General features: G+C 38.5%; 1 protein-coding gene across 4 annotated transcripts in view; it reads left to right on the top strand.

The window, feature by feature from the left end:
• rnf123 (ring finger protein 123) overlaps positions 1 to 14,714 on the top strand; it is a 245,981-nt gene that overhangs the window by 90,809 nt on the left and 140,458 nt on the right. For all 4 annotated transcript variants that reach the window (XM_009296497.5, XM_009296496.5, XM_073937581.1 and 1 more), the window contains 4 exons: positions 62 to 201; positions 7,688 to 7,876; positions 12,089 to 12,164; positions 14,621 to 14,705. In XM_009296497.5, the coding sequence (XP_009294772.1) occupies positions 62 to 201; positions 7,688 to 7,876; positions 12,089 to 12,164; positions 14,621 to 14,705 (490 nt within the window). The remainder of the gene's footprint in view (positions 1 to 61; positions 202 to 7,687; positions 7,877 to 12,088; positions 12,165 to 14,620; positions 14,706 to 14,714) is intronic.

Here is a 14,714-nt window from a genome sequence, read left to right as displayed (position 1 = left end):
TGTCATGGTGAAGATGTCCTTGCTAAATACATGTCTTGTTGTTTTCTCTGATTGGCTGTAGAGCCCTGTCCATCCCTTCTGCTGCAGAGGCACATGGCTGAACTCCTCATTCAAGACAGAGACATGGCTGCCAGTTTCCTCAATAGCGTCTTAAACCAGCTCAACTGGGCCTTCTCTGAATTCATCGGCATGATACAGGAGGTAAGAAGCTTTCGAATCTTTCAACGTGTTAGACAAATAGCCTCACCTCAAACTCAACAAGACAATGTTGATGTACTGATACGCTGAAGTTTTTTGAGAGCACTTTACGCTAAGATTTCTTTAGCCAAATTGCACACTAATTCCAAATGATCTATATTGAGTTGCAGAGCTAAATCAAACTCCGCTTGTTTAAAACTACGGGTTCGTTTTCTTCGCTCTGCTGATTAGCCCTGTAATATTACTTCGCACTAACTCTATCAGACTCTGTAAATTATTCATAATGACAATGCAATCATGATTTCCCTTGATGTTTAACTGAATTGCCACCGTCGTGTGTTTAAAATGAATCTTTGCATATTGCAAGTTACTTACTCTCTAAAATATTTATTAGCCATTGATTGTGTCGAGAAGACGTGCCTCATAACTAGACTTATGGAACTTTTTGAGGCCAACACGAATGCAGAAATTGACACCATGATGGAGGGGTGTTTTTAATACATTTTGAGAGTCTCTTTTTTTGGATGCTAGGTTATTGCTATGTGCTTGCTAAATTGTTCAAAGTTGCCTTTGGTGGTTCCCATGCCTTCACAGGGTCTTTTATTTAATGTTTCTAGGCAGTTGCTGGATGGTGCAGGGCATTTGTGAGGAATTCCGACTGGGTATTTGCATTCTGATTGGCAGACAATATGGTGTGTGTTTTATAGCATTAGTAGGTAGTACTGTGGTGTTCTGGGTTGTTCTGAAGGTTTTGCTTTGTAGTTATCGGAGAGTTCTGGATGAATGAATAGGGCTATAGGCGTTAGTTAGGCCAGGTTCTCCCCTACCTCAATCACTCCAATCAACATTACTTAATTACTATCAGTTCTGCTCCTGCATGTCAGTACCATTCATCACTCCAGCTCAATAAAATCCTCAGTCACTCCTCACTCAGTGTCCGACTTCATTGCATTAACAGAGGACTTCACACTTCTTACAGTCAGTGATTCATACTATTATGAAGTTTACTTACAGGTGCCACTCACTATTCCTTGTGATCTCCACTGTCTTAACCCCTTCTGGTTCCCAGTCTTGTCTCCTTCTGTTCATTGTGTTCAGTCCTCCTCGTTTCCAGATTGCCAAACAGAGAGATTTGACGAATACCAGACAGGAGATCTGTATTCGTCAAATCTCCGTGTTTGGCTATCTGTGTTCTTGGTTCCCCATCGTCACCTATCTGATTGTGCCATCTCCCTCCTGCAACAGTTCCCATGTGTCTCTGGTTCAATCCATGTTAACTGCCATCCTTTATCTAATGTCTAAATACTCTACAGCCTGTTTCTAGTGTCCTTCTGTGGCAATAGAGCAGAATGTTAACATTTTTGAACTCATTCGGCTGATCTTCATATCTGGTGGGAGCTCTTTTAGCTTAGCTTAGCAAAAAACATTGAATTGGATTAGACTATTAGTGTCTTGCTCAAAAAACATCTGTTGTTACTAAGACCGAAAAAATGAAAAGTGACAATGAAAAGTTGCACCTACTACAGCCAGGGATTCATTTTAAAATCCAGCGCCTCTGAAATCTGATCCAGCACCTCATTTTACTAATTCCCTCCTGAACCGCCCTCCTCTCACGTCCTCAGTTTACTTTCACTTTCCTCCACGACTCCCCAACCCTCTTCATTTTCGTCCGTGACAACACCACAGTCTTCACTTTCGTCCTTCTTCCGCGACACCCCTCCGTCATCCAACGCCCATACCCCCCTGCTGTCCACTTTCGTGCGCAACACCTCTCCATCCTCGGGTAACATGAACCGGATCCGTTACCCCGATCTGTTCCAGGACCTCGCAATTCACAAATTAAGCACTGACTACAGCCATAATACAGCAGCAAAGTCCCTTGATTACCATGCAAAAATAAGAGTATAGTTCATTGCCATATTGGCCTAGGAAATAGCTATGTTTAATTTTCTGTCAGCCCTAGTACATGATGTAGCTACAGAAGGGTCAAGCTTTAAATAGGGAAAGCGAGATGCTAACACCCCATTCACACGGGACTTCAGCGTCAATGCTTGACTGATGGCATGTCTGAAGTTGGGGCTAAAGTGATCGTCATAGCAGCATCAGCCAATGAAATTAATGGCTCATTTCCACTGACTGGTACAGTACGGTACGGTCCGGGTCGGTACGGGTCACCTTTATCAGGCTTGCATTTCCAATACCAAGGGTATCCTTTTGATGGGCGTGGTGTATGACAAAGTTTCGAGAAAAAATGTCTACAATAAAGCTGCAAAGGTCGTTCACATATCATATGAAAAGCACTTCTCACAAAACAGATGCTTTACACACATAAATACTTGTGTATAAATGTTTATTACTAACTTTTCTATAAACAGGAGTTGATTATAACTGCAGATCAATGACAGTGCGATATAGCCTACTGTAACGTCTGTAATTATATTTATATTATATATAATTTATGTTAAAATAAATAAATAAATGAACATATATGAACACATACAGCCTCTTACAGTCTCCGATATGTTACCAACTACAGAAGAACTACTCAAAGCAGTCATTTCGTTGTTAATTAGGTTCAAAACAACACAAAGTATAGCCTACAGTCAGTGAAAACCTCTCATCTGTGTCTGCAATCTTCAGCAGCACATGAAGCCTCTGTTAGAGAGTCATTCCATCATTTCCAGTTCATATTAGTCCAAAAGTTGATAATAAAGATTAAAACAAGTTTATTCACGTTTGATGAAGAAATAACGTGCTCCTTAGCTTAGCCTTTTTTCCCGCGCTCCACTCTCGCGTTTGTCCTTTTCTTTCTGAATGTGTCACTCTTGTGTTTGTCAGCTTCTCACAGGATCGGGTTTCCAAAGCTTGTCAATAATCAAGTGCATGTTATTATTATCAGATCAAGAAGTATGTTATTTCAGATAGAGACGCGCGGCGAGCGCAAGAAAGAAAGCGAAACCACTCTGGCTTCAGACTGGCTCGTTTAAAACTACGCGGCACAGGGTGAATCTGCTCTTCTCCATAGCTTTGTGGCTGTTTATCATGACAACGACAGGGTTTGTTTGCAGGATCGACCATGGCTGCATATGTATATATAATTCCGCTGTAATCTCTCGCTATGTATTTCAAACATGGCGGGTCCTTTGTTTACATTCTGGCTTGTTGAGTCTACGAATGACGTATCTCTGTAAACCAATAGCGTTCAGCTGCGCGTGTAGCTCCACCTTTTGGGACCCTTTCTGCAGTTTGGGACCCTTTCGAAAGGGTCCCGAAAAAGTGGTACAGTACGGTTTGGTTCGGTATGCCTTTTGACAGTGGAAACGCCCATAAAAGCGTACCAAACCATACCGTACCGTACCACTCAGTGGAAACGGGCCATTAGTCAGCAATAGGCCACTGTCTAGCATGTGTATTTGCATACAGCGATCTGATTAGCTGACGCTTCCGTCTGCGCTTGAAAAGTTGAGCTATTCCCAACTTCTGCAGCGAGCATTGCCTCTGAAGCGGCGCAGACAGATCCACATTGCACTTTGGCAACGCCTAACGTCACCCATTCAAAGTGAACGAGAAGCGTTGACGCTGAATGGGACGTTATTGTCTAATTCACAGGTTTTAAACTCGCGGGCCTTCAGGAACTGACTTTGACACCCCTGGTCCAATTGGAGTCAATGTTCTAAGCTAAGATAAAGGTGTTCCCGTCATATGTGGAGATCGACTGATTGGATGAAAACATGGTAAAACTCCACAGTTTAACTGCTGGTGACTTGTAAAATGAGCCTATTTCCGAAAATGAGCATTTGCTTAAACGGTTGGCATGTTGTACATGAGTTAAACTCAATTTATTTGCTGCCACTGGTGTTTTCTTCAGGAAATGCAAATGCAGTTTACCTCATGCTTCATTCAACTCATTAACAACTTCATCCAGCCGCACACTAATTTGATCATTTTGAACACCATGGAAACAACCTTTTCGGAAGAGTAGTGCACCAGCCCCTCCCGTGGTTGGGTCATTACAAAACGCAGGCTTCGTAGTCTCAGGGGAAGTTACAGGAGAAAGCCAAACCTCTCTGATCTATAATGGCGGTAAATTAAACCTCAGACAGGAAAGCTCTTTCTCACCGGGCTTTCTCCTCTGCTCCTAAATCAATGTCTTTCAGGAGAGCTGAAGCACTGAAATTCTGCTCATTGCAGATTGGACTTTGATTCGCATGCTGCTTTGCCTGGAGGTTGGCTGGCTCTTAGGAGTGCCTTTCATCTGCGATGATCCTCGAATTAGGAGGCAGCGGTCTCCAGGGGAGTTTGTGATGTGTTTACTGCCTCGGTTTCAGAGAGCGCTAAATTGGAATGAAGGGTGGATGCAGGAAAGAGGCTGATGAGAATGTCTAAACATCAAAACAGCTTTTCTTTCTGCTTAAGTGCAAAAGTTGTACTCTTAAAGAGGCATTAATAGTGAAATGTAGGTGGCGCTTATGAAAATATGGTGCTAGGTGGTTGATGGTGGATTCTGGGGAGTTGCTTGAATGTTCTAAGTGATTGTTGGGACACTAGTAACTATGCAGTTACTAGAGTGTTCTGGGAGGTTTCAGCCTGGATGGTTTGCATGGTGGTTGCAGCAATGTTGTTGGGTGATTCTAGTGGTGTGTTCTGGAGGTTTCTAAGAGGTTGGTGGGTGGTTTTTTAAAGGTTTCTTTTTGGAAGGTTGTTGGTTGGTTTTTTAAAAGGTTGCTTGGAGGTTAGTTGGTGGTTTTTAGGGGGTTGTTTAGTTATTGGAAGATTGTCGGGAGGTTGTTGATTGGTTTTTAGAATATTGTGGAGGTTGTTTAGAGGGTTTTGGGAAGTTGTTAGTTTTTGGAAGGTTGCTGGTAGGTTGTTAAATGTTTTTTTGTAGATTGCTGGGAGGGTGGTTGGTGGTTTTTGGGGGGTTGTTTAGTTTTTGGAAAGTTGCTGGGAGGTTGGTTGGTGGTTTTTGGGGGTTGTTTAGTTTTTGGAAAGTTGCTGGGAGGATGGTTGGTGGTTTTTAGGGGGTTGTTTAGTTATTGGAAGATTGTCAGGAGGTTGTTGATTGATTTTTAGAATATTGTGGAGGTTGTTTAGAGGGTTTTGGGAAGTTGTTAGTTTTTGGAAGGTTGCTGGTAGGTTGTTAAATGTTTTTTTGTAGATTGCTGGGAGGGTGGTTGGTGGTTTTTGGGGGGTTGTTTAGTTTTTGGAAAGTTGCTGGGAGGTTGGTCGGTGGTTTTTGGGGGTTGTTTAGTTTTTGCAAGGTTGCTGGAAAGTTGGTTGTTTTTATTTGGTGAGTTGTTTAGATTTTGGAAGGTTGCTGGGTGGTTGTTGGTTGGTTTTTAGAAGGTTGCTGGGAGGTTGTTTGGTGGTTTTTGGGGCTTGCCTTTTTTGCAAGCTAGCTGTGAGGTTTGGTTTTTAGAAGATTGTTGGCAGGATGGTGGTTTTTGAGAGGTTGTTTAGATTTCGGAAGGTTACTGGGAGGTTTTATAAATGTTGTGTGATACTGGTAGTGTTTTGGGAGGTTTGTGGTTGGTGGGTGTTTTTGAGGGTTGTTGGTGGTTTCTGGAAAGTTGTTTAGTTTTTATATTCCCAGCAACCTTCCTACAACTAACCCACCACCCAAAAACCACCAACCAACCTTTATATTTTGGAATGCTGCTGAAAAGTTGTTGGTTGGTTTTTAGAAGATTGCTGGTAGGTTGGTTGTTGTTTTTTTAGGAGTTTATTTAGAGTTTGTAAGGTTGACAGAAGGTTGTTGGTTGGTTTTTAGAATGTTGCAGGAAGGTTGTTTAGTGGTTTTTGGGAGGTTGTTTAGTTTTTGGAAGTTTGCTGGGGGGTTGTTGATTGTTTTTTTGAAGATTGCTGGGAGGTTGGATTGATGGATTCTGTGAAGTTGTTTGTTTTTTGGAAGGTTGCTGGGAGGTTGGTTGTTTTTATTTGGGAGGTTGTTTAGATTTTGAAAGGTTGCTTGGTGGTTGTTGGCTGGTTTTAGAAGATTGCTAGGAGGTTGGTTGGTTGTTCGATGAGGTTATTTAGATTTCGGAAGGTTACTGGGAGGTTTTATCAATGTTGGTGGGTGATGCTGGTGGTGTTTTGGGAGGTTTCTAAAAGGTTGGTGGGTGTTATTTTTAGGTTATTTTTGGAGGGTTGTTGGTCGGTTTTAAGAAGTTTGCTCACAGGTTGGCTAGTGGTTTTTGAGACATTGTTTAGTTTTTAAGAGGCTTGCTGGGAGATTGGGTCATGGTTTTTGGGAGATGGGTTAGTTGTTTGAAGGTTGCTTGTAGGTTGGTTGTTGGTTTTTTGAGAGGTTGTTGGACTGTAGCTGCGAGGTTGTTGGTTGGTTTTTAGAAGATTGCTTGGCAGTTGGTTGGTAACTTTTAGGAGGGGGGTTAGTTTTTGGAAGGTCGCTGGGAGGTTGGTTGGTGGTTTTGTTTTTGGATTATTGGTGTGGGTTGTTGTTTGGCTTTTAGAAGATTGCTGGGTGGTTGGTTGGTGGTTTTTCGGGAGGTGGTTTAGTTGTTGAAAGGCTGCTGGGAGGTTGGTTGGTGATTTTTGGGTGGTGTGTTAGTTGTTGGAAGGTTGCTGGGAAGTTGGTTGGTGATTTTTAGGAGGTGGGTTAGTTGTTGGAAGGTTGCTGCAAGGTTGGTTTATGGTTTTTGGGAGGTAGTTTAGTTTTTGGACGGTTGCTGTGAGGTTGTTGGTTGGTTTTTACAATATTGCTGGGAGGTTGGTTTGTGGTTTTTAGAAAATTGTTAGTTTTTTAAAGGTTGCTTAGAAGTTGTTTGTTTTTTTAAAGTTTTTTTTTTTTTGCTGGGTGGAAGGTTCCAAGAAGGTTGTTTTTTTTTTTTTTGGAAGGTTTCTTAGAGGTTGTTGGGTGGTTGTTGGTTATGTAACACCCTCAATGAAAATCTAAGAAATTTTAGATTTGTTAAATTTTATATAATAATACATAAAAAAAATAATAATAACAATAAATGTGTTTACAATGTATTATATTATATTGTATTAATACACTATAGAAAATTCATTATAAGAAATGATTAAAGTAAATATGCAGTAAATATTTTCCGAACATTATATTTATTCAAATAAGGATAAAAGCAATATAGTGTTTTTAGAACAAGAAATTAAATTGAAATTATAATATTTTAGGGCCTATGGCATGAAGATTACCATTGGCCTAGGTCTTTAAAGCCTACAGTCTTTTCCTCTGCATATGGCTGTTACGTAGGTTTTTTAGTGGTTGTTGGAAGGTTGCTGGGTGATCTAATTCGTAAGAGTACACAGTCTTATTCTCAATGTATTTTTGTTCCTGCATATGGTTGCGCAAAGGTTGTTTGGGTTTTTTTTAGGTGAATGTTTGGTTGTCAGTGTCACAATAGCCCACAGTCTTGTGGTTGATGTAGTGTAAACGTTCTCATACTTTTCTTTTCTGACCTTCTGTTCCTTTCTATTGTGTCTGTTCATGTTTTTATTTATTTCTCATCAGATCCAACAGGCAGCCGAGCGACCAGAGAGGAATTTCGTGGACACCCGGCAGCTAAAGGTGTGCTCGACCTGTTTTGACCTCTCAGTCAGTCTGCTGCGGGTCCTGGAAATGACCATCACGTTAGTGCCAGAAATTTTCCTGGACTGGACCCGCCCCTCTGCTGAGCTGCTGCTGCGGCGATTGGCTCAGGTAAGCCTGATTGACAGCTGAAAGGTGAACTAAATATAAAAATAAATATAAATATGCAGTTCTCAAGTTCAGAAAGTTCAAAGTGAATGAAGCTCGTTTTAAGCACACCATTAAGATTCTTCTTATAGAGCAGCTTCATGCAGAAACTCTTGAGTTAATGATCCTGTTTGATGCAATTGCTATTAAACATGAGGTTTCTGTTTATTTTCTCAATGTCTTGCAGTGCACAGCTCTCTAAATGTAAATTATTAACAACACAAAGAAAACTTTTAGGCCTCAATCAAATGTTCTGCTTCAAAGGGGTCATATTTTTCTATAAAAAAACATCTTTGGTTATCTAAGTAGACTAGCCTGTAAACAAAGATGTCAGAAATATCCTTTCCAAGGGGGCGCGGTGTCGGCTCACAGCAAGAAGGTTGCTGGTTCGAGTCTCGGCTGGGCCAGTTGGCATTTTCTGTGGAGTTTGCATGTTCTCCCCAAGTTGCCGAGGGTTTTCCTCCAGGTGCTCCCCCACAGTCTAAACACATGCGCTATAGGTGAATTAAATAAGCTAGACTGTCCGTAGTGTATGTGTGTGAATTGTGTGTATGGGTGTTTCCAGCTGGAAGGGCATCCGCTGCGTAAAACATATGCTAAATAAGTTGACGGTTCATTCTGCTGTGGTGACCCCTGATTAATAAAGGAACTAAGCCAAAAAGAAAATTAATGAATGAATGGTTACTTAGAGTTTACTTATTTGCTTAGATCAGGGGTGTCCAAATTCGGTCCTGGAGGTCCGGTGTCTTGCTGAGTTTAGCTCTAACTAGCTTCAACACACCTGCCAGGAAGTTTCTAGTAAACCTAGTAAGAGGTATTAGCTTGATTAGCTGGTTCAGATGTGTTTGATTAAGGTGCGAGCTAAACTCTCTAGAACACTGGCCCTCCTGTACCGAGTTTGAACACCCCTGACTTAGACAGTATTTTCCTGTCAAACTTTTTTTTTTTTTTTATAGATCACAACTCTTGTGTGGGAAGTTTCCCTTCATCATCGTTTTGTGCGTATACCATGGTTAAAAATGAGACATCCCAGATCTGATCAACCAAAAAGAATCTGAAAGCGATGATTTGCATTAAAAAATTACAATTCTGTCATCATTTATTCATCCATCACTTGTTGAACACAAAGAAAGATATTTTTTTGGGGAAAAAAAACACCAACAACAACAGAAAAAACAAACAAACATATGAAACCATTGACTTTCATAGTATTTGTTTGTCCTTTTACAGGTGTCAGTAGTTTCCAACATTCTTCAAAATATTTATATTCTTCTTCTTCTTCTTCTTCTTCTTCTTCTTCTTCTTCAAAAAAGTAAAAAACATTGGATCCACTTAAGGTTGAGTAAATAGTGAGTGCACCTCTTTAACAGCAGGTTTAAACAGGCCTCTATTAGAGTAGGAAGGATCTGTCCGTGGTTCTGGATCTTGTGTTTTTCTGTGCTGCTGCTCTCCATGGTGCTGAACACAACTCTGCTGTTTTATAGTAGACTGCATTTCTTTCTGACCACCACATATGCTGGTTGCTTGGAATTGATGAAATCACAAAAATCTGTGTTAAAAATGTAAAGTTTCATAATGTGTAAAACAACAAAACATTAATCCAAATCTTTTTTATATAAATCTTTGTATTGCTTTTTTTTAAATTTGTTTCTCATTTTCTTTAGTTATAATGATTTCATTCAAATGTTGCACAATTTATTGCTTTTTCTTGTTTTTTAAAGGAATAAATAGTTTGCTTAGTTAGTCGCTCGTAAGTTTGGTTAGTTTTAATGTAATCTAGTGTAATATAATGTGTATTCATATAGTGCATTTATTGATGATGGTTTGGGTTGATGGAGAGATTTTGGCTAGGACAACAGTGTTACACCCCTACTCTTTACCAGAAGTGCCATGGGATGCCAATTACAACAGAGAGTATGGACCTCGGTTTAACGTCTCGTCCGAAAGACACTGCTCACTGACAGTATAGTGTCCTCTTCACTATACTGGAGCATTAGGACTCATACAGACCTCAGGTTGAGCTCCCCCTGCTGTCCTCACTAACACTGCTTCCAACAGCAACCAAGTGTTAGTTAGTAATCTCCTGTTTTTGTAACCATTGTTGCGTAACACTTTTTTTCTTCCTAAATTGTTTTTATTTGGATTTTTTTAATCAGTCAAGCCTTTTTTAAAGACTGTTTGTTTTAGTATTTGATTTTATATTTGTTCAACCTTAATACAACCTTAAATTATTACATCAAAATTAACCCAAAAATGATCTTTATTTTAAAGAAATTTAATTACATTTTATATAAATCTTTATTATTCTGAAAAAAAAGAAATAGTAACAAGGTTAAAAAAAAAACATGACATAAATTATAAGAAAACGACCTCATTTATTATTAAAATATTTACATCAGTGACCAATCCAAAGGTTAATTGCACCTTAAAGTCCGCATGAACGGGAAGCTTGTACCGTTTGTCTTGTACCGTATTGTGAAGCAGTTCCGAATATTAAATGAGTAAACAATGGGCGTGGCTTGTTTTTTCTCCTGCAAGCTGATTGGATGTAGTGAAGTAGGCGTTTCATTAACAAAGATCTGGAAAAGGGTTTGCGGAGAGTTATTACAACCTAACAGACTCCTCCTGCTCACCCTTTCTGTTTATTGTCAAAACCGACATGTGGAGGGACCATGGTTAAGTATGAAAGCCACACCCAATACCTCAGACAGATATAATCCAAGTAATCAATTGAAAGAAAACAGGAAGTGATTTTTCTGATTTCAATTTTAGATTACAAGAGCAAACCACTTTTTTCTTAATGACATACTGTAATGTGATGGCGACGGGATGTGTGGATCCAAACACAGGTTTATTAAACAGAGATTGTCAGGCAAGCAACAGTCAACACAGGGGCAAACAGATGTACACGGGCAACCCAGAGTCGTAGTCACATACACAGGCGAATGGTCAAAAGGCAGGCAGCAGACAACGTAAACAAACAAACAAGGCGAGGGTCAAAAACACGGCAAGGGAAACGTGTGTTAATGTTCACAGTGACAGTATAACAAGACTCAGCCCTGAAGTGTGTGTAAGTGCTGTTTATATAGTCTTTGTAGTCAGTTCATGAGCAGCTCCCAGTCGAGAGTGTGTGTAATCTACTGAATAAGGAACAGGTGCATGTGAGCGGTGCATTACTGGAACTTGTAGTCCATGTAATGGCGAATTTGTAGTCTGTAGTCCTGATAATTATACAAGATGCAAAGATGAATTACTCACCACAAAACTAGCAACAACAGCTAACTAAATCAATATGCTTAGCTTTGACTTCATGTGAACGTTTTGCGTAGGTAAGTGCGAGTGTATTTTGTTTTCAGGCTTTAATTACTTAGGAGAAACTCTGAAAGTGTGTTTGACGTGGGTTTAATTCCCAGCAGTGTGTTCGTTCACCTGTAATTTCTGAAACACACCTGCGAGCGCAGCGCGATCTGAACCCTTGTCCATTTACATTCAGTCCCTGAAGGGCTTGTACTATTTACTATTCTTCGAATACAGTCATGGCTAGCAAACATCAATAAACAGCCCCCGAATGCTCAGCAGCTCTGAATGAATTCTTTGGCTGCTGGGTGATTACAAAAGGCTTTGATTTATGAACCGATGTGTTTGATTTGCTCACCTTTTCATGGTGGATCCATCATGGTGTGCATGTGGTAGACATTCAAAGTGGATCACGATGCTTCTTTGCAGTTGACGAGAATACTTTAAGGATTGAACCACACTCATTATTGTCATAGGACATTCATTCATTCATTCATTCATTCATTCTCCTTCAGCTTAATTTTTTGATTTATCAGAGGTTGCCACAGCGGAATGAACCACCAACTATTCTATATATCTGAGCAAATGACATTGATTATAAAGGTTTAATGACAGTCTTATGAACACCCCATTCAAGTAAAGCATTACCATGTGTTTTAGTCGTATAAGTGTTTTAACTTGTTGCATTTTTACTGTTACTCAATAATGTTTGGATCTTTTAAACGTAAAAAAGATTTGAGAGTTTCATTTCAAGGGTTTAATGATTAAATGTGCATGTATTAAATCTGCAGGAACCCTGCTTTACACTTACCTGGTGGTTGTGTTATGCACAGAATTATAGTTTTTGACAACATTTGTGTGTGTTTTGGTTTACTTTAGCTCCTGAACCAGGTGTTAAATCGAGTTACGGCAGAAAGAAACCTCTTCGACAGGGTGGTCAACCTGCGCCTTCCAGGTAATTCCCGACAATTTCCTCCTAATGTAAACACAAGGGCACAGTAATGCAAATAGGAGTGTAGAACATTCACTGCATGTTTAAGTACACATCCAAAACCAGTTTTATCTCAATTGAACCCTCTCAGGTGTTGGGTTTGTCCTTCATTGTGTCTCCCGAGAGCCGAATTATGGCTTATTGTCACCTCACTGATGACTTCTCACACTTTCCTTTTATAGCATTTTGTCCCAGAACAAATAACCAGTAATTTGATATGCCTTCTGAGACGTTCCCGACCTTTGAAACGATCCCTGAAGTTTGGAAAGTCATTCTTAGCGCTCAGGGAATGATTTTTGAAGAATAAATGGGTTAAGAAATTACAAGGTTGAGTTAGTGTGAAAGACATAATCCAGTCCAGGAGGACACTGAACACATCATCAGACAAGTTTTTATTTTATTCTTGGTTCTTGAAGCAGCGTTTAGTGTCTTTTCAGAATGTTATTAGATGTGATACGTTGACCCGGTTCACTGTGGTCTCAGATTCAGTGACCTATTTTTCTGCTAAAGTGCCGTGTAGTGGATTTAAGTGGGTTTTGTGTCATTTAATTCTCCAGTCATACTTTGTTCTAATACATTTTGGGTATTGTTTTTTTAGGGGGTGTTTATGTCCGTCAATGAAAATAAGAGCGAGCCCGAGCTCTTTATGAAAGCATTAAGGCGTCCTTGAAAAATGTAAAATGGAATTGCTCTCCCGCATAAAGAATAAGACTGAAATCTAAAATAACTTTGCTTATTTACTTAGAAACCCATTTTCCTTATAAAACCGCATGATTTTTTTTTCTTTCTAACGGTTTACTTTTACAAATGTTGTTTTTTTTAAAGAAGCATTCCCAGCAGGCACAGCTTGTCAACATGACCTCAGATTGATGTTGTCCTCAAACATTGTGCAGACGTTGCATTTTGTTTGGAAATGAAAATCGGGTTGACATCAGAACCCAACGTCAGGCCTACGTCCAACCTAACCTCAACCAAATATCAACGTCTATTGATGTTGCAGCTTGATGTTGTGTGGACATTACCACAACAACGTCTATCAGACCATGGATTTTGATTGCCATACCTGACAAATAAATGTCAGTATTTGATGTTAATATGATGTTGCTTTAAGATGTTGGCTCCACGTTGGATTTTGGTCACTTTCCAAAACAACCAAAAATCAACCAAATATCAACGTCTAATGATGTTACAGCTCGACGTTGTTTGGACGTTATCACTTTGACGTCTATCAGACATATTTTGGTTGCCATACCTGATGTATAAATGCCAGTATTTGACGTCAATATGACGTTGGTTTAAGATGTTGGCTCAACTTTGGATTTTGGTCACTTTCTAACAACCTAAAATCAACCAAATATCAATGTGTAATGATGTCAGCTTGACGTTCTGTGGACGTTACCACTATGACATCTATCAGACATATTTTGGTTGCCAAACCCAACACAACCTAAAATCAACCAAATATCAATGTCTAATGATGTTACAGCTTGACGTTGTGTGGATGTTACCACTATGACTTCGATCAGACATTGGATTTTGGTTACCATACCTGACGAATAAATGTCAGTATTTGACGTCAATATGATGTTGGTTTAAGATGTTGACTCGATGTTGGATTTTGGTCACTTTCCAACACAACCTAAATAATAATCTTCTTAGTATTAATAATAATAATTTATGTAATGAATTAATAATTATTAATAAATAATATTAAAATAATAGGAATTCATCTTTTTTCTTGAAAAGGTTTTTTAGTTTAAAGAGTCCAGTTAAAGTTTATACTTACCTTTAATTTAATTTAGTTAAATTTAATTTATTTTTTTATTTTAATTTAGTTTAATTTAATTTAGCAAATGCAATTTTTTATTCTTATTTTAATTTAATTTAAGCTAATCTTATTATTTTATTTTAATTATTTTATTTTATTCTAAATAATTTATTTAACTTTAATTAAATCTTTAAAAAAAAATTTTATTTTAATTTATTTAACTTTTTAATTTAATTTAATTTAATATAGGCCAATCTTATTATTTTATTTTAATTATTTTATTTCATTCTAATTTAAATTGTTTAGGTTAAATTAAATAAGTTTAGTTTAATTTTATTTTATATTTTCTTTTTTTTATTTTATTTGATCTTATTTTTTATTTAAATTTCTATTTTTTATTTTGTCTTAATTATTATTTAATTTAATTTAATTTAATGTAATTTTATTTTATTTTATTTTATTTTATTTTATTTTATTTTATTTTATTTTATTTTAATCGAACAGAACAGATCCAATTGGCCTTTCACAATTCGTCACAATGTTTACTATATCACCATTAAAATGACCAATCAGCATCCGGGACTAGACCTGACGAATTGAAAAAGACCCTGAATCACAAACAAGACCAAATTAGTTTTTTCTGTATGTTTAGGCCTGGAGAGTGTCGATCATTATCCCATCCTGGTGGCAGTTACAGGGATATTGGTGCGCATTTTGGTCGACTCCAACAAACAAGGGTGAGTTTT

The sequence above is a fragment of the Danio rerio genome, chromosome 22 (genome assembly GCF_049306965.1).
Source record: "Danio rerio strain Tuebingen ecotype United States chromosome 22, GRCz12tu, whole genome shotgun sequence".
Classification (NCBI taxonomy): Eukaryota; Metazoa; Chordata; class Actinopteri; order Cypriniformes; family Danionidae; genus Danio; species Danio rerio.
This window is presented reverse-complemented; position numbering and strand designations above follow the sequence as displayed.